Here is a 19,495-nt window from a genome sequence, read left to right on the forward strand (position 1 = left end):
CAGATGGGGCCATTAGGAGGGTTAACTCCCCTGGGAGCTCCCCCTCAGCAAGTCGGCGGAGCAGGAGCAGGGCTGTGCAGGCAGCCTCCTGCAAACCACAGTCCAGGGCTGAGCTGCACTGCACGGCTGCCGCACCACCCCATCCCAGGGCCATGGTGGCACCTGGAGCCACGCTGAGATGAACCAGAGACCCTGCGCTGCACCCCAGCATGGTGGGCAAGGATGGGCCTTAGGCTCAGAGGGGATCCCAAGTCTCCATGGCTCTGAGAGGAGCCCAAACCCTCATGGCTCTGAGGGGATCCTGAATCCTCATGACTATGAGAAGACCCTGCATCCTTCATGGCTTGAGGAAACCCTGCACCCTCATGGCTCTGAGAGGACACAAAATCCTGATGGCTCTGAGGGGATCCTGCACCCAGATAGCTCTGCGGTGAACCGATCCCTCATGGCTATGAGAGGATACCACACCCTTCACAGCTCTGAGGGGATCCTGAGCCCCCATAGCTCTGAGGAGACGCTGGACCCTCATGACTCTGGGAGGGACCTCAAGCCCCACAGCTCTAAAGAGACCCTGTGTCCCTCCCAGATCTGAGGGGATTCTGATCCTTCCCAGCTCTGAGGGGACCCTGCACACTCATGGCTCTGAAAGGATCTTGAGTCCTTACAGCTCGGTGGGGAACTGACCCCTCATGGCTCTGAGGGGAATCTGGTCCTTCAGAGCTCTGAGGGGATCCTGAGCCACCACAGCTCTGAGGACACCCTGTTCCCTCGTGACTTTGAGGCGGACCCTGAGCCCTCACAGCTCTGAGGACACCCTGTTCCCTTGTGACTCTGAGGGGGACCCTGAGGTCCCAAAGCTCTGAGGGGATCCTGAGCCCTCACAGCTCTGAGGGGATCCTGAGCCACCACGGCTTTGAGAGGATCCCGCTCCCTCAGGGCTCTGAGAGGACCTTGTGTCCCTCAGCTCTGAGGACATCCTGATCCCTCACAGCTCTGAGGAGATGCTGGTCCCTCCTGGCTCTGAGAGGATCCCCCGTCCCTCATGGCTCTGAGGGGAACCCGGTCCCTCCCGCCTCCGCGGTGCCGCCGACCCCGGGCGCCTCCGGCTCCGGGGTTCCCGCGTCCGCACCGGCCCGGCCGCGCCGCGCCCTCCCGCCAGGGGGCGCCGCAGTGCGCGGCGCGGGGCGGCGGCAGGGGGCGCTGCGGGGCCGGCCGGGGAGCGCGGCGGCGGCGGCGGCGGCGGCGGCGGGTGGCCGGTGTCGGCGGCGGGCCGGCGGCAGCGGCCATGGCCGGTCCCCGGCTGGGGCGAGCGGGGGCTGTGGCGGCGCGGCTGCTCCGCCTGGAGGCCCGCCTGGCGCGGGCGGAGCGGCAGCTGCGGGCCGCGCTGGCTCTGCGCGGCCGCCTCCAGGCGCTGGAGCGGCGGTTGGAGAGCGGCAGCGGCGGCGGCGGCAGCGGCGGCGGGGCTCCTCGGGTGTCGGCGAGGCGCGGGGCGGCGGGCGGCGGCCGGGAGGCAGCGCGGCCTCGGGCAGCGCGGGTGCCGGTGAGGCTGGAGGACGTGTGGGTGCAGTTCAGCGAGCGGGAGTGGCGGGCGCTGCGCGGCTGGCAGCGGGCCCTGCACCGCGCCGTCATGAGGAGCAACTACCACATGCTGCTCTCCCTCGGTAAGGGCCTGGCGCTGCCCGCGACCTCGAGGCGGGCGTGTGGCGAGGGGTCGGAGCGGGAGGTGGGCAGGTGATGGGTCCCCGCCGTCCTCCCGCCGGTCCCGTGCCGGTGGGACGCCCGGCTGCGCCTCACCTCATGCCTGCCGCAGAGCCCGACGCTCCCAGACGCGATGCCCAGGCCCGGTCGGAGGGTGGGAACCAGCCGTGTGCTCGGAGCTGTGAGGATGGGCACGGGAGAGGTGATCCTGCAGAGACCGGCACCGGTGAGTGGCTATAGGACGATTGGGCTGTTGGGACGCGGAGCAGCAAAAACCCGCCAGCTGGGCTCTTTATGGACATCAGCCTCTCTCCAAGGCGCTTGCTGTGTTGAGCATGGTCTTCCAAGCGTGGCTGTTAGGCATCTCATCCCTACTAGTCTTACCAGAACACTACATCAAACCACTTCTTCTCTCCTGGTTGCTGAGCTGTCTGCAGTTGCATGTGTCCCACCTGCAGTCCCCTTGCAGTTAGGCCATGTCTGCATTGCCAGGCAAAGTGGGATGATGTTTGGTTTTCCAGTCTGAAGGCTGGCTGTCAAGAGGACTTTCTGTTCTGTGTGCACAAACGTGCACAATGTAGTTGGTTTTACACCTGTCTGAAGTGTTCCTCCAATTCATTGATTGTGTCATGGAGGTATAAAGGTAATGTGTAGAGCATTAGTCCATCTGCTTTTCCTTATTTATTTCATAGACTTTTCTTTTTTTTGGTAAGTTTCAGTCATAATTCTCACTAGTGTTTTTCTGATGAGTTAGAAGTGGTCTGTGTTTTACCGAGAGTGACTGAAAAGGGAATGGCATAGCTCTGGCAGAACCAAAAGAGAAACAAAACTCAAGAACAAGATGTCAACTGGCACTCTCCTCGCCTGGGGCCACATAGAACATGTTTTCATTTGCTAATGGGCGCCACAACAAAATGGACATTACACTCGCGTGAAAATTTTGTGTGTTTCTGAGGCTCAAACATCTGCTGAGGGTTTTGTGACAAATATTTTAGGTCTATTTAAGAGACCTTGGTCAGTGAGAACTAGACTTGAAGTGAGATTTTCTCTAGAATATGAGTTAGAACAGAGCTGCTGTGCCTGGCATGGGATGATAATTGGAATTAGTTTTGTGTACGGAATTAAAATAACACTGGTTCCTATTAACAGAAGACAGCATAATCCATATTAAGCAAGAAGAAGAGTTGCGCGCTGCAGATCAGCAGGAGGGGGAGGCTGGAGAAGCTCCTGAAGAGCCCTGCCCGGGTGAGTAACTGCATACCTCGGAGGGAAAATGAAATAGAGGGATTAATTTCCAAGGGTTGTTGGGTTTTTTTTCCCCACCTCTTCTCATGTATTCTAAATCTTCTGTAAAAAAGCTCACAAGTTTTGAGCAGACATGCCACCAGTCCTGATGGGTAAGGGCTGGTATTTCGTCTTTCCCTTCTCACGGCCATTTTGGAGTTTGTAAAGTATTTGGCCAGGTTTTATCCAAGCAGTGCAGTGTGGAATAGGAAATGTTTCATTCTCCCTTAAATTCTTTACTTTGCTTCCCTCAAGTTGATAGCTCTAAGCTGGTTAAATATCTAGTGCAAAGTAGGCCATTAGTCACTTTTTGGGGCAGATAGATTAACTTGGAGGAGGCAAAAACCAGTGCCAGAATGAGGTCTGTGGTTGGTGCCATCCATGGCATGGGGCTGCAATTGCAAGGATACAGGACTGTGTGCACTGTTCTGGCTCCAGGGGAATCAGAGCGGCTGTGGCAGCTCCTCAGCTCTGCATCCCCTGCAGCCTTCTCTTGCAGGGCCACAGTGCCTCTCCTCCTGCATATCCAGAGGCTTCAGGTTGCCTTTTCCCTCCTCCCTTCTCTTCAGTACTTTTTCTGCATACACGAGCAAGCGCACTGAATCCTTGGTAGTGCTGTTGCTGTATGGGGAGGCTGTGCAGCCCAGGGACCTTTTTCTTGCCTTCTCACTTGGTGGTACCTCTTTGCATTACCAATAAACTATTCTGCTTTGGAGCTTGGCTGTCCTTACTCTTTACAAAGAGTAGCAGCTCTGTCTGTTGGCTCCACTGTAATTTTACTTGGCTTCCAGTGTATATAGCAAACTGGGTTTTTTAGAGCAGGTTTCATTAAGAAATTGGGCTTATGGGAGCTTGGCTTGGGGAAAAACATAAACCAAAACAAGAGCAGGTTTCACCCTTGTGAAATCCTGAGCTTACGCAGTTATGATACTCCTGTCTTGAATTTTCTCCTTTAGCAGAGCAAGCGTTTTATGAGCCTGAGGCTTCAAGTCAGACCGAGAAAGGCAAAGAGGCGTATGCCAGGGAGCTGCCAGGTGCAGAGGGTGAGGACCTCCCAAGAGACCCTGACGCAGGTGAGGATTCCCTGGCAAAAACTCCCACTGCAGGAATTCCCCCTCAGGTGGCTCTTTGTGTTGTGTCTTCCCTGAGGCTTTGTCAGCACTGTTCTTATCTCTGTGAATTCCTGCATCTTCCGTGCTTTGCATCTTTCTCCAGTCTTTCTCAATTGTGTAAATTCTCCCCAATGAGCAGGATTTCAGACTTATGCAACTGATGTTTTATCATGGATTAAACAAGAGGAGGAGCCACGCTGCCCTGAAGGACAAGACTTGGAGAAAGAAGAAATCTCTACAGACCCGAGTACAGGTCAGTAATGGGTTTCAGCTGAGACTTCTGGGACAGTAAATCTAATTTAGAGTATTTTTTTTACACTATATTAAATGTCACGACATTATAAAGTAAGCCATGAAAGAACTGGAACAAACCTCAGTCTGCTCGTTAATATTTGTTCACAAAAATTTCAGGTTCTGTCAGCTGAAGAGGCTCCTTCCTCCTTCAGCTGGCCTAAAACTGTCATAGGTGCTGTCTTGGGTTTCTGTTTAGGCAAGCATGGTGATGTGCTCAGGCCTTACGGATCAGGTTTTTACTTCCAACTGGCTTGATGGTGTCTAAACCTGGTACCAATGAACGTGGAGCCCTGACTTTGCATTCCCAAGCAGGAGAGTTATCCTGCAGTAAAAGAGAAGGCAGCTTTAATGCAAAACAATTTTAGGACATGCTGTTTGGAGATGTACATGCTAACATTCATTTGGAGGAGCACACTTGGAGTACAGATCATGCTTGAGGTGGAGTTAATAGAGGGAGATTCATCTTTGGATCAAGGCTTAACCTCAAGGAACAGGTGTGCAAATTTGGATGCGGATATTAATTAAATACAATCTCCTGGGCCACAACCTGGGACCACTCAGTATAGCTCTCAAGTGGATAACTGAGGAGGGAGTGCAGAGGAATATTTTGTGTAGGAATCAGTTGGTAGCCTGGAATTCCTTCACTTCATGTAAGTTATTTAGACATTCACAGCATGTGATGAAGTCACTATAGAGTAACTCAAGGGATAAACTCTCAGTATGCCGGTAACCACATGGGAATTGCTGACGTGAATGATTTTGCCCCACTGAAAAAGGTCGTCTCAGATATTGCCCTGGTGTAAGGATGGATCAGCTCCACCTAACTGCTTCCCGAGGGAGACCTGTTCCAACTGCTCTGAGAGAGCTCACAGGGTGGGCTTCCTAGCCGACTCAATCTGTTCCAGACCCTCCAGTCTGTGCTTACATGTAACCTGGAGTTACTGGGGTGAGAGGACATGTTTAGACGATTACTGTAGAGCAGCCGGTGCCTTTTACATTCATGCTTCAGCTTGGCCTGTGGTAACATGTTTTTGTGCTGATGTCCCAGTACACAGCCAGAGAAATAAGAGCTCAGGATGTTTTTGCAGTGCAGATAGCTTTAGACTCAGCTGGTTGACGCTGCTGAGAGACCCATGGTCCTTTGTGATGCTCAGTGGAGTCTTTCTGTAGCAACGCGCAGATGTTGGAAGGGTCACAGGTCTTAGGAGACAGAAAAATCACAGAGCATTAGAAAGCAGGGCTGAAGAGCATTGGTGGAAATAATCTGGGAAATGAAACACTGGATATTTGTTGCAGGAAATGGTAATTAGAGAAGGATGGCATTTGCAGGTTAGCATAACAGTTTTGTCCAATGGCAAATCTAGAACTGTGCCTAAGTAGCTCAGGCGCTGGGTACCTTTTTGCCTTGGATTATCAGGAGTCGTAAATGTTTTTTGAAGAAAGCAAGAGAGGCGTCTAGGGGAGAGGCAGTCTGACCAAAAATTCTCAGTCTGGGCATGCCTCTGCATTGAGTTGGAGCTGTGTGCGTGCCTGGGGATCACTTGTATAAGGTGCAAGAGCTTCCTTCACTCAGCACTGCTCCTAGCTCTCTGAACAAAGACATGGCCAGAGAGTGTCTCCCCCCAGAAGCCCAGCTGCAGAGACAACGGTTCACGTACAAGAAAGGGCGCACTCACACTGACTTGCTGAGCTGGCTTCAGTGCCTTGGCTTGGACCTTTGCTTCTCTAGATGCTCGGTGGAGTGTCTGGAGAGAAGCTGAGAGCACTGAGGTGTGATGGTGTCTGGTCTATCAGGGAACTTAGATCTCACACTTCAGACATCTGAATGAGAGGGTGAAGATGAAACATTGCATTGACAAATTTTCATGTAGATTTAAAAAAAAAAAAAATTGCAAAAAGCTCTTCTATTTTCCCGGAGATTTTGTTTCAGTGGAATGCTGGTACTTGCTCTCCCTCTCAGTATTAAAACCTCCCATCTTTTTTACTTTGTCTGTCTGTTAGCGTGACATGGCTGTAGACTTGGAGGGATACTCTTAAGAGGCTTCCTTAATTGAAAGACTCTGAAATCTATCTGTTTCAGTGCACGATGAAAACACAAAGAGGGACCCTCCGGCAGATTGCTTTGAAAGCACTGTGTGTGACTCAGAGGTACCAGGAAGACCTGCAGAGAAGTTTTCCAAGGATCCTAGTCCCGGAGTGACATGGGACAGTCACTGGAATTCAGAAATGATGGAAACAAACACCACCGGGAATGGCCTTGGGGGTGGTGCTCAGTACGACCGAGGGTTTGGTGAGCACGTAGATTTCTTTAGCACTCAGGAAAACACTGTTGGAAAGAGACCGTGCGCGTACAACAAATGTGAGAGAAATTCCACCCAGCAGGAACATCTTCAGACGCCCCAGGGAGCCCAAGAAGGGGAGACATTTCCAGGCCCCACGTGTGAGAAGAGTCTCAACGAAAGGGTGTTCCATCTGCTGCACTCACAGCCGTGTGCTCCAGGTGAGAAAGACATTGGCCAGGGGGCTGCTCCTGCCTCCTGCGAGGGGCTGCCTGCAGGGCCACAGCTGGTGGCCCGCACTGAGTGTGGACAAAACCCTGCGGGCGGAACCAGGCTTCGTGACCACAATGGCCTCGGCAGAGAGGAGCAGCCGTCCACAGAAAGCGAGGAGAACTTCCCCGCAGAAAACCCGTTAGCCAGCCCCTGCTGGGATCACCCGCAGGACAAATCGGAGGACTGCATCAGGTGCAGGCGGCACTTTGCGCCCAGGGGCAGCCTGGCAAGCCAGCAGCAGAGCCAGGGCAGGGGCAAGTCCTACATTTGCAGCGACTGTGGGAAAAGCTTCGTTTGCCATTCGTGGCTCGTTAGACACCAGATGACTCACACAGGAGAGAGGCCATACAAGTGCTCTGAGTGTGACAAAAGCTACAGGAGAAAGGATTATCTTCTAAACCACCAGCGCCGGCACTCGGGAGAGGGGCTCTTCCAGTGCCCCCTCTGCAGGAAAAGATTTGTGCTCAGGAGGAGTTTCATGAAACATCAGGAAAGTCACGTGCAAGAAACACATTTGACGTTGGCTGGTTGGCCTTGCACAGAGATCAGGGGGTCTGTAATGCACTCCATATAGAAAATCCCATCCATCCAGCAGTTTTGCAGCCCCCTTGGCTGTCTCCCTTGCTGGGCAGGAGGCAGGGCCGTGGCAGGATCCCCCAGCTCTGTGCTGGACCATGGCAGGAGGAGGAGGAGGCTGTTGAACAGCCATCCTGAGGCCCCTCCCAGGCACAGGGAGAAGGTTGAGGGGTTATTTTCCACAGACCATGTTGGAACAGTCTGCAGAGCTGTTTCACAGCTTTCACTGGAGCCTGTAGCTGTTGGGGACGTGTTGGAACTGTGTAGGAAGTCTGCAGCGCACAGAGTTACTGCTAGCCACGAATCCACACAAGAGAGAAATCACATTGACACACGGAACAATTTGTAATGCTTCAGGCTGGAGAATAATCTGAAATGTTATCCCTAGGCTGCTGGGAGTCCAGAGTCCAGGGACTGGGCTGAAAACGAGTGAGTTAAAGTTACTAATTGTCCACCAAAGCAGTGAAACAGTGTCAGGAAACACCCACTCGTGTGAAATGCTTTGAGAAAGGAAGTGTTGACCCTGTGGCTGCTTGAAAGCAGCCTCTTCAGGAAGTGGCAACTAGACAAAGGGGAGCAGAGCCTGAGAGGCACCTTGTTCCCACAGTTAAATCACAGAGCTCGTGGAGCTTCATGCTGCTGAACCCTGAGAGAGGATTCCTGAAGGCTGGGGTCCTCACCTGGAGTTGTAGAATGACCAGGGAGCCTGGAGTATGATTTTAATTTTGCATAGCCTTAAAGTTGTGTTGCACTTACTTTACCACATTGTTACAGGTCTTTTGGTTTTGTTCCATTTTCTGAATCCTACGAAAACAGAACATTTAGATGCTTGTTGAACATTCTCCTTCAGAAATTGTATTTTTTCTCAAATTCAGTGTCTCTTAAGGGGGAGAGCGCTGTTGAGAGTCTGACATGTTGTGTCACTGCAAGGACACAATTCATTCCTTTTAGTAATAAAAGAGCCTGGATATATCATCTGTCGCCTTGTTGTCAATGGTGTTGAGCCTCATGGAAAAAAAATATAGAGGCAGCAGCACTGGCTGAGTCAGGCAAGGGCCCATTGTGGTTCAGGGCTCCTTCACTGTCAGACAGTCGTGACAGATTTTATTAAGCAGCCTTTTTTACGTGCGTGTTTCTGCTTAAGTTTTCTTTGATGCTTTTTTTGTTGGCTGGAAGTTTCTCTTTCTTTTTTTTAAATTAAAATTGTTCAAGAAATGCCAGGGGGAGGAGGAAAGATGAAGATTGAAGCAAGAGGAGAAACTCGGGGTCTGCCGTCCCCCAGTTCCCTGTTCTCCAGGCAAGTCTTTGCTTTAGAAGAGGTGGCAATAACCGACAGCACCGGAGGGGTTTCCCTCCGGCCTGGGGTCAGCCCGCCCTCCGGGCCGGGGCATCCCCCTTTCCCGCCGGTCCTCCGTCAGGAGGGCCGGGCCCTGCACCCCCTCCTCCTGCGGGCAGCCGGGCCCGGGCCTTTGCGGCGGACCCGCTTCCCGGCAGCTACCCCCGTCCCCGCCGCGCGTTTGCCGGCGCCTCGCCGCCCCGTTCTCCCGGCCAGGCCCCGCCGCGGCGGGAAGCGCTTCGGGCCGGGCGCCGCCGCGGCTCCGCCGTTGCTATGACGACGAGAAGGCGCGGGCTCTCCTAAGGCCTCCCGCCTCCCTTCCCGTGAGGTGGCGCTCGCCTCTTCCAATCAGCGTCTTGTTGCTTCCTTTTGCCGGCCAATGGGAACGAACGCGTCTGCCCAACCCTCCTGGTGGAGGCCGCCGCGCCGCACGTGCCCGTGGTGACTGGCTGCCGCCGGGCCGCGCGCGCCAACGGGAGGGCGGGGGCCAAGCGGCGGCCGGCCAATAGCGAGGGGACATCGTCCGGCCCGCCCCGCCCAGGGCTGGCGGCGCGTGGCGGCCGGCGCCCCGCCCGATTGGCTGTTGCCCGGGCGAAGGGGCGGGGCGTGGGGCAGTACGGAGGAAGATGGCGGCCCGGCGTGGTGGGTGAGCGGCCCCGGGGGCGGGGGGGGGGGTCCTGACCGTCCCGCGGGGCTCGGGGCCTCCCGGGGAGACAGGGGTGTCCCCCCGGCCGCCGGAGAGGCTTGTGTCCCGCTGCGGTTCCTCGGGCGCTGGAACGGGCTGTGCAAGTCACCGGGCCCCGTCGTACGGGACGTGGGGCCGGGTCCTGCCTCGCCCCGCGGTCCCGCGGCTGAGGGCTGCGGGGGTAAGGCGCAGGGACTGGGGGGATGCGGAGGGGATGGCAGCAGGGCTGCCGCTGCTCTCGGGTGAAAGGAGGGGTGCCCGGTTTTCCTCCAGTGTCAGCTTAACAGAGCTCGGGGGTCGGCCCTGGGGGAAGTAAGGACCTCCTCCTGCCCCGCCGGACACTGGTGGGTGGGAGTGGGGAGTGAGTGGGGTCCACAGCAGGTCTCCACGTTGGCAGAATGCCCTGGGGCAGAGGTGCCCGATTTCCTCCTGCGTTCGATACCAGAATGGGTCGTGAACCATAAACATTCCAAAAAGCGCAGTGTGATGGTGAGAGCGGTTGCAAGCATTAGGTCTGGGTCATGCTTGTTTCCAGAAATCTTCCCCGTGTGCTTTCCAGAGCCCTTTCTCTTCCTGGGTTCTTTTTGCGGTTGCGTGCCCTGACGATTGCTATCACCATCTCTTTCTAGCAGTGCCTCTTTGTGTTTTTCTCCTCTTTTCAATGTGCCTCTCCACGGATCTCCTCTCCGACTGGCATCCCTGAGACTCACCTCCTCCAGCACATGGCCAATATGATGGCGGAGTCCTTGTTCAAACCCCACGTATAAACCCAAGTCTTCATTTTCTGGAAGTCATTTGGCTATCACTCTTTTGTTGCTGCCTTCTGAATAACTGTATAATAAGCTTTGTTGTGGAGCATGGGAGGATTCCTCACAGATACGCAAATTAATGAAGTGCATATATATGTGTATATAGCGGAAATTACTTTAAACGTAAGTTTGCATAGTAATGGCCCATTAAGCTAATTTTAAAGATTTTTGCCTTCCAGATTGTATTCTGTTGCTTTGAAGCGGGGAAGTCGCATGCTGTGAAAGGGGTACCTGGCTCCTCCACTCCGTGTGCTGCAGACTTCAGCTGTGGTGAGCTCTGTGTCTCTGGCAGTGAAGTTCAGCACCATGTTTCACTTCTCCATGACCTCGGCTCTCTCTGTCTTTCAAAAACATGTTTTGTCTTGAGACGTTTAGGCCCGTTTAATACTAAAGTTGATTAGAAACTCTTTAAACCCTCCTCCTGGCACATTATTTCTTGATTTGTTCCTGCTTCCCATTTTACGATGGTTTATTGCTCGGCGTTGAACTGCCAAAATGCCACCAGTGGGGTGTACAAGAACAGTACTGTTACTTTCTATGGCTTTCCTTTACACAATAAACCTCTCTTGAAGCAGTGGATCCAGAACATGGGCCGGGACATGGGAACACCGTCCAAGCATCAGCGACTGTGTTCGAAGCATTTTGAGGACAGTTCTTTTGAAATTGACCCCTTAAAAATTAGAAAAAACAGACGTCTGCTGAAAGAAGCTGTTCCCAAAAAATTCATTTTGGGGGAAGATGGAAACTGGCTCGTTGGCACACCCCGAAGTTTCTGTGGCGGGATAAATAATAAAACTCGAAAACGAATCCGGAACCCTGAGCACTCGAGGGTAATTAAGATGTTTGCTATTGTATTTACTTCCCTTAAATTAAAGGAACATTTGCATGTAAAGCACTTCAAGGAAGCAACAGTAGGTGAAACATACTACATGGCAGTAAAATGTTGCCAGTGACGCAGCGGGTTTCGTTTTTCTCTCTGACATTGCAGAGTGTGGAGGTGGCATTGGGAGGTTGGTGACTGGGGAAATAAAGGCATTTTGGTGCTCTTTGTGCTTGAATTCCAATTTTGTGCCTAAATGTTAGGGAGAAAATCTGTTTGTTGGAAATGCGGTCCCCATTCATGCTGTAAAATGGATTCACTCCCTGCAGACCTGTATTTTTACATGACAGTCCTCATGCTTGGAAAAATTTCCTTCAGAGTCACTGAGATGATTTGTTGGTGGCACAGTGCCCATGGCGTGGGTGTTTGGGGCTGAGACAAAGGCTTAACTTCTGCTCAGCCTTCTCCCCTGTGTATTTAATTTGGATTGTGATCCCATCTAGTGACAAATTAATGAAACTTAATTATTTCTCTTGGCAGCAGATTTGTACAATTGAGTTTATACATGATGCAAGCTGCAAAATGTCTGAACTAGTGAGATGTGCATTAGATTGCAAGGCAAATTAAAACATATTCAAAGGCAAGCACGTACAAACATGGTACTCTGTAGATATAAAGTACAGATAAAAAGTATGGACATATACATTGCAAAAAATGCAGCATTCATCTCTCAGTATTTGTAGGGCTTGACTTTTTGTTTGTGTTAACTTTTATTATTAGGGAAGAACTCTCACAGCCAGATCTGACAGACTGTGGCACTGCCTCAGGGCTTATTTAAAATGCACTCCAGAGTATTTTCTGGTTTTCAGTGAAAGGAAGAGCCAAATTCCTTGATGGGGCTGGGTATCGATGGTGACCACAGATTTCTTTTACTGCTCTGATTTTTCACTCAGTTGTTGTAAAAAGTCATTGTTTCAGTTGAGTCACATAATTTTTAAGTAATTTTATTCATTCTGAGCTACATACAGTAGAATATTTATATACAAAGTCCTTAGTATGCTGGTTGTATGTAACATGGGTGTTGCTAGAAACAGTTGGCCGGTGAATGCTTGTTTAATACTGTTTGAAAAAGAGGACTTTCGAGGATGTACGACTCTCCAATGGTGCTGACTATTGAACACTTTGTTTTAGGTCCCTGGGACGTTTGATAATGCTGCAGCGCGGGAGGGGAAGGACTTGGAAGACTGGCGGAAGGAACTTTACAAGAAAGTGATAAAGGAAAATTATGAATCTTTAACCACATTGGGTAAAAGTTAGTTTTCCCTTTCTCACTGAAGGCTAACAGATCTGTGCTGTTTCTGGCCTGGCACTTCTCTAACAGTCACTCCCCAAATCCCTTGATTTCTAGTGGATTAATCTTTAGATACTTCTGAATCTTTGTGAGAGACGATAAGCTCCACAATCTTTCCTTTAAAGACTGAAGGACAGTCACTTCTCTAAAGCTTCAACGCTGCTGCCTCCCTGCGCTCTGTTGATGTCAGGTATTCAAGCTGTGCGTGTAGGTGATACCTTGTCTGCATGATATGGGTAGAATAATGGAGAGTGAAAGGCTCTCCCTGACAGAGGGGTTTAGGATCTCTGACGGTGCCCCAGTAATGCATGTACTAACTAAAACAAGAACAAAGGAGGGTGCAAAAGGTTTAGATGCACAGGCTAAGGAGCTGCAATGATGTACGGTATCATGAATCCTGTGGACTTGTTAATTATAGTTAAGTTTGATACTGGAGCAGGTTGCCCAGAGAAGTTGTGGATGCCCCATCCCTGGCAGTGTTCAAGGCCAGGTTGGACAGGGCTTTGAGCAACCCGGTCTAGTGAAAGGTGTCTCTGCCCATGGCAGGGGGGTTGGAACTAGGTGATCCTTAAGGTCCCTTCCAGCCCAAACCATTCTAGGATTCTAGTTGTGAGTATTTTCATTATCCCCAAATCCTGATGTGTGTGTTGGTTTTTGTGATTCAGTAAAGAGTGTTGAACTATTTTGATGCAGAAATGTTAAATAACAGAAATGATGCACTGGAAAATTAAGTCTTGCTGGTTGGTTTTAAATGCCCAACTACACATTTGTTTGAAGTTTTTTTTGTTGGTTTTTTTTTTTTTTTTAATGTGAAGGTAAGAGCTTCCACTGGCTCCTTGGCTTTCAGGTGATTCCTTGGATTAATAGAAGAAGAACCTATGGCAATTAGGGGCTAAAAGTGCCTTTACTTGTCCTCTGGACTGGAGGAACAGAAGCGCTGTGAACCCCAGGAGCCTCAGTTGTCACATACTCTAGTTTGTGCTTTCTGACACTCTGCAGTTCTGTTTAAGAAACGCTGATTTAGCCTAACCTCATTCTGTTGCTACTGATCACTTTCAAATTTGAAATTAAATGAAATAATGAGGCAATGTAATTCCACTTTTTTTTTTATTCTTTACATGTCTTCTATTTTTTTTACAGTAGAAAAGCTAGAGTCTGCAGACAGCTGCCTCTATTTTTCGTACAGCTCTGATCTGTTAAAAAAGTATGTGCTGTGCATTGCATGAGGAGGGATTAGCTGGGGGAAAATAAGTTCATGTATCAGAAAGCCAGTCAGGACTGAATCATAACATACAGCACCAGACGGCTGAATTAGGCTGCAATCAATTCGAGACCTTCCACTTTTGAACATTTAACTTTTCAACCTTTTGGATATAATTTCTGGAATATTTAAAAAAATTGGAAGACAAATATTGCTTGCCTGCTTTGCAGCCACCGTCTCTAGATGCCAGAGCAGCTGCATTTGCTGTCACCTCCTCATCAGACCTTTCCCCAGAGTAAGAGACGTGCTTTTAGACAGTGGGTTATGCAGGTATTTGCTAGAAAACAGCATCACAAAGTCTTTTCTTATAGTTCTAGGAACAACTAGAAAAATGTTGTTCTTTGAGAAAGCAAAAGGCAATATTCTTCATGTAAATTAACAAAAATGAGTCATCTTACAAAACAAGGGCATAAGTGAACTACAGGGCTCAGAGACTTAAAGTGAACAGGCTGACAAAAAGCTGTCTTCAGGACTGGTCTTTCTGCAACATATCCTTTGTCTGCCTAAGTAGGTTAGGAAATATCTTTGTAATAATGGGAAAAAAATCCGAGGAAAATAATAACCAGCATTTCCATGTTCAGTTCCTTGTGCAGACTGTGCTGTTCCCAAAAGCAATATCCAACCAAAAGAAGTGCTGCATGTAAAGGATCAGCAGGATTTTGAGGAAAAGGCGATTCCTGCAAGTCTTGGGGCAGGTGCGTGGTGGCCTGAGACTCATCAGAAACTAAACTGGCAACACATTGAAACTGCATGGGCTTGTAGGATTAGAGGGAGGGGGTATTCTAGTGCACCCCTGCTTTTTTACCCAAAACCTTTTCTTTGTACGGATGTAACCATGGTGAATCAGGAATTGTTTTTCTTTGGAGGTTTATGTTGTACCACGTCAGTAAAGGGAACATTTGGAATCTTTCTGTTCCAGGCTGTGGTGGTACTGTGATCAGATCCGAGTTGCAAAGTCACACAAAGAGCACAGAAAATACAGAGCTGCATGGATCATTCTCAGGAGGATCCCGAGACCTGACTTGCCAAATTTCGGACAAGGGGGTAACATCTGAGAGTCATCAGAATTCAGCAACACATCAGGCAAATCCAACGGGAAACAGAAGAGGTAACAGCTCTTTTGAGGAAGGAGAACCTAATGAATTCAAAGAAATTTTTTTTTATCAGCAAACCCATACAGGAGAAAGGCTGTATCTGTGTACAGAGTGTCAGAAGACTTTTAAATTGAAAATTGGACTTCTAAAACATAAGCAAATTCACACTAAAAAGAATAAGGTATCATCATACATCTGCACAGACTGTGGCAGAAACTTTGGTCGCCATGCGGACTTGATTCGCCACCAGAGAACTCACACAGGGGAGAGGCCTTACAAGTGTACAGAATGTGAAAAAAGTTTTATGGAAAAACCAAGACTCACTAATCACTTGCGAACTCATAACATATACATGTAATCAGTGTGCCAAAAGCGTTCCTGGGATAGATTTTTCCATTCAGTTATCAAAAAATCCCTGTCCATCCGGAGATGATGGCTTACAGTCATATATTGATTATAGGAGAAGCTTTAGGATAAGACAGTTTTACTAAACTGAATCAAATTCAGGCATGAAAGGCATCTGGTTGGTGCCGGCCTAACAGTCATTGATTAGGACCTGATTTTAATTAGAGGCTAGATGATTCATATCTGGGAGGAGGAGTTGTATAGAGCAGTGCTGACTGTACGAAAAGCATTATTAAAAAACTCTTCTGGCGCACTGGACAGCACATGCTAGAGAATGTCTGTATTAATGCAGAAAAATGCTGGAAGTTCTTCAGGTATGAGAAAACTGAGGAAATGTAATGATCAGAACAGGATTGTCCACAGAGCTATAAGCAGGAAATGGAGCTTCTAAGAGCGTAGGTTAAGGTGAATGGTTGGGTTTGATGTAAAAATAGCAACAAAAAAAAGTTAGTTCAGCAGTTACAGTCATAGGACAGCAGTGGTGGCAGTGAAAGCGCTGTCACATGGAAATAATGACCAGAATCAGTTGCCTCAAACATCTATTTACTGGAGGTTTAATTTCTGAGACTCTGAAAAAGAGCTTGGGTGTATTCTTAACATATGTGCAAGGTATAGGTAACATTATAAGCTAAAAAGAAAGCAGTGGCTTCAGCTGCAGGGACAAGATCAACAGACAGGAGGGGAGTCCTGCAGAGACAGCATTTATAGATCACGCATCTTCTCTCCACAGGCTGGTGATACTCAGCGTTTTTGCTTATTCCAGTTGAGTGCAAAGATTAAAAAAAAATGTGTTGCCTCCTGTTCAAGCACCTGCTTTTCAGTGAGCCCGTGAGTGAAGTCAATGTCCTCAGCTTCCTGGGAGGAGAAGTAGAGCAAGAAAAAGCTGGTGCCATGGTGGAGTTTGATAAATTCTGAAAGGGATTGGGGGAATATACTTGGCCCCAAGGGATCCCTGCATGTCCCAAATACGGCAGTAATGTCCAGAAAACTCTTTTATCCCTGGCTTCTCATTATTTCTTTCTCATAATTGCCCTGGGGACAGCTTTTGTTTTATTCTTCTCCCATGCAGCTTAATGCCTTAGTGGTCACAAGTACGCTGTGTGCTCCTGAATGAGGATTCTTTGGAGCAAGGTGATTCCTTGTGGAGCAAATCCTGTAAAACACCATCCTACCAAACTGCAGTTCCCTCTGTGAAAAAGTCGAAGAACACTTGAATAGCGGGGCTGAGTCTGGTGTGTGGTCACACACCTGCAGTGGTTCATTCAGGAGCTGCTGAAAGTAAATCTTGGATGAAAGACCTTGCGTAGGAAGAGCTAAGGAGCATCCGACCAGGCAGCAGCGGTCGCTTAAATCTGAGATTTTGTTTGCACTGAAACACAAATAATCACCTTGTTTAGGCATTTAAATGGAGACAGAGATTAAATGGACTTAGAGATGGAAAGCCACGCAGGCAGTGTAGCTACCCAAAATGACGACAGTGTGTAGCGTTTCACTTGCTGAAAAAAAATGCTGAGCGAAGCTTAAACAACAAAATTAAGCAAAAATGTTGGAAGTGGTTCAGTAATAAAACTAGGTGTCTCCCACGTGAGAAGCATCAAAGGGCTAGCTCCTCACATTAGCAGCGGGCATGGTGAGGGCGAACAGCTACAGGAGTTGTGATTGCTGTAATGCATATTCAGTGGTCCTGTTTTTACAGTAAAAGTTCAGATGTGCAGGGGAAATCCAGAGTCAGACCCTATTGAAATGACTTGTGTCCAGAGAAATAAGTGACAGAAGAACCGAGAAGAGGTGCTGTATCTATGATTTGGTGAAAACTTTTGCATCAGTTTTCTTTTGCCTCTAAGCAGAAGGGCTCTGGTGTGGCAGGTGGATTTCTCCCAACATCCTGACCCTCTCACCTGAAACTCAGAGCATATGTGGGAAGAAATGCAACTTCTTACGGCATCTCACTGCACCGGCTTGGTGAGGTGTTCTCTGCTTAAAGAGTGCGGAGATGTTAATCCAGCTTAAAAAAAGATAAGCTTTGTTGGTTTTGTTTTTAATATAGACCCTCCTTCCCGTTCCACTAATGCTGGTAGGAATTTTGCCTTGATTGAGCCTCGGCTTAGCCCAGAATGATTAAACAAATAGTTTATGCACGAGAGTAATTGTTCCCTCTACATGTTGCTGTTACACTGTTACAAAGTTCAAAAATAGTTATTTCTGAAGCTGATTTAAACATTGTGTTTCCAGTCTCCATGGAAAAATAACACTAAAACGTAAAACATTAAAGATTTATGCCTGGTGGTAAGGGACGTGAAACATTAATGCACAGAGGTTACCGGGGGCATTTCTGTTCCTTCTATATCCAAGGAGCAATTCACTGTAGAGCAAAGCAGCCCATTTTCAAGAAGACCTGAGAGGTATGATGCCTTCCTGTGGGTCCCCTTTTACTGGGCAGGGCATCTCATCAGGTATCTTGTATTCTGATGCAGCATTGTCCCCCTTGTCACCATACCTAAATAACCTGCACGATGAATGTGCTGCTTAAATTTAAAAAGAAAAGAAAAAAAAAAAAGTAGCATAAGGTAAGCATCAGAAAGCACGGAAGCACGGCAAGATAAAACAGTTATTCCAGTCCAAAGCTCAGGCTAAGGGAGAACAGGAGAAACGTGACTGAAGTGAGGTAAAAATTGGGTAACTCTGTCACTTGGTATCTGCTGGGGTACTTGGGACGTTGAGGTGGGTAACAAGTAGAAGGGTTGTAGAAACTGGCCATTCCTTGCCCAAGTCTTTTCCCAGGAACGCGCATGGGAATTGTGAGATTCTCTGAATTCCTCTCTAGGAAATTCAATTCTTTTGTGCAGGGAGAGTAAGAGTTTTTCATGGACAATGTTATTTAGTAAGATACCTAAGCTGAGAATCCATGTGCTTGCCTTGAGAAATAATGTTCCTGCATTGGGAAATACAAACAACTGCATAAAATCTTTGGTTTGTGCAGAGGAAAAAAGCCAGATCTTTAGCAAGATAGGTTTTCTTTAAAGAGAATTTCCAACACATTTATTTATTTCTTTTTAAAAAGCTTTAGGTCATGTTTAATCTGCAAATGTTAAACTCGCCCTGCCATGTACCACCTTGTCAGGAGCAGCGGTAACAGAAACATGTCTGAGAATAAAGCATTTTTAGTTTTAAGAGCCCCTACATGCTCTAAGCGGTAGAAACAAGGTCAGGATGTGGCATGTGAGGCTTTTCTGCCCTTTCTCTTTTAATTAGGCTTTATGGATTGCCATCTGAAGTGTCCTCTCCCATTCTGTTCTCTGCAATTTGCAAATTGAGAGGTCTGGCATTTCATGATTAATGTTGATAAAAGATTATTTCTTTTTAAAGTTTCTCTGTACTTGTCTCTCTCATCCTTCAGATGAAGGGTCTCGTCTTGCATGTTCGATTGGTGCCTTGTGAGCTGCCGGTGCTGCCGTGATGCAAATAAACACAAAACTACAGCAACTGAGGTCTTGTACAAGCACTTTCTTGGGAGGAGATTGTCTTCCCTTCTTGATGTGGCTTTTTAGTAAAAGCAATCAAAAAAAGAAGCCCTTTCCCAGAAATCTCCATCTGCTTTTGCATGGGTTTGGCCTTATCATGTTTATGATGCATAATTTTTCTTGTCTTCTCCTTTTCTTTCCTCCTTTTCTCTCTTTCCTCCTTTTCTCTCTTTCTTCCTTTTCATCATATCCCATCCCATCCCAAGCGGATCCAGGCTGTGCCCACGCATTGCATACCCCAGGCACTTCCCGTTGCCCCAGTTTGGAAGCAGAACTGGAAATGGTTTCACAGAGGTTGCTGGGGAGACATCAAGTGAAACCAGTAAGCAGTGGGTTGAAAGCAAAGGGAAAGCGGTGGTTCTTTAAGCAGCGGTTAGTTACGCTGGTGACATCTGTGCAGCAAGATGCTGCAGGTGCAGGGACCTTACGCCGGTTCAGAATCGGCTGGATAAATTCCCAAAAGGAAAAAAAAGGTAGAAACTCTTAAATACAGAGATGCCACTTCTGGCTCGGGATGCCCCTGAGCTGCAGGGTGGTGGAGGGGCTTCAACATCAGTCCCACACCCTCGGTGCGGTCTTAGGCCCCTCCGAGGCGAAGCCTGAGCTGCTCCTGGGCCAGGGCTGAGCCCAGCTCGATCTTGGACCTGACCTGCTGCCACTGGTCTTGTGGAGTTGGGTCCTTGTGGGACCTTCCAGG

General features: G+C 48.8%; 2 protein-coding genes across 11 annotated transcripts; both read left to right on the top strand.

Annotated features, from left to right (window-relative positions):
- Positions 1 to 1,250: 1,250 nt before the first annotated feature.
- On the top strand, positions 1,251 to 8,478 carry LOC142038047 (uncharacterized). 2 transcript variants are annotated; one of them, XM_075043045.1, is made up of 6 exons: positions 1,251 to 1,661; positions 1,811 to 1,924; positions 2,848 to 2,943; positions 3,939 to 4,055; positions 4,234 to 4,347; positions 6,469 to 8,478. In XM_075043045.1, exons 1-6 carry the CDS (start codon positions 1,286 to 1,288, stop codon positions 7,512 to 7,514), a joined length of 1,863 nt encoding a protein of 620 aa, XP_074899146.1. In that variant the 5' UTR covers positions 1,251 to 1,285; the 3' UTR covers positions 7,515 to 8,478. The 2 variants fall into 2 exon arrangements, with proteins under 2 accessions (XP_074899146.1, XP_074899149.1); XM_075043048.1 differs by having other exon boundaries at positions 3,942 to 4,055.
- A 972-nt stretch (positions 8,479 to 9,450) lies between these two features.
- LOC142038129 (THAP domain-containing protein 5-like) lies at positions 9,451 to 18,775 on the top strand. Of its 9 annotated transcripts, none has more exons than XM_075043267.1 (6): positions 9,469 to 9,498; positions 10,526 to 10,616; positions 10,919 to 11,176; positions 12,358 to 12,478; positions 14,360 to 14,473; positions 14,698 to 18,774. In XM_075043267.1, exons 3-6 carry the CDS (start codon positions 10,934 to 10,936, stop codon positions 15,228 to 15,230), a joined length of 1,011 nt encoding a protein of 336 aa, XP_074899368.1. In that variant the 5' UTR covers positions 9,469 to 9,498; positions 10,526 to 10,616; positions 10,919 to 10,933; the 3' UTR covers positions 15,231 to 18,774. The 9 variants fall into 9 exon arrangements, with proteins under 9 accessions (XP_074899334.1, XP_074899325.1, XP_074899368.1 ...); XM_075043274.1 differs by having other exon boundaries at positions 9,474 to 9,494; XM_075043261.1 differs by lacking the exon at positions 9,469 to 9,498 and adding an exon at positions 9,505 to 9,718.
- Positions 18,776 to 19,495: the final 720 nt, after the last annotated feature.

The sequence above is a fragment of the Buteo buteo genome, chromosome 2, assembly GCF_964188355.1.
Source record: "Buteo buteo chromosome 2, bButBut1.hap1.1, whole genome shotgun sequence".
Taxonomy (NCBI): Eukaryota; Metazoa; Chordata; class Aves; order Accipitriformes; family Accipitridae; genus Buteo; species Buteo buteo.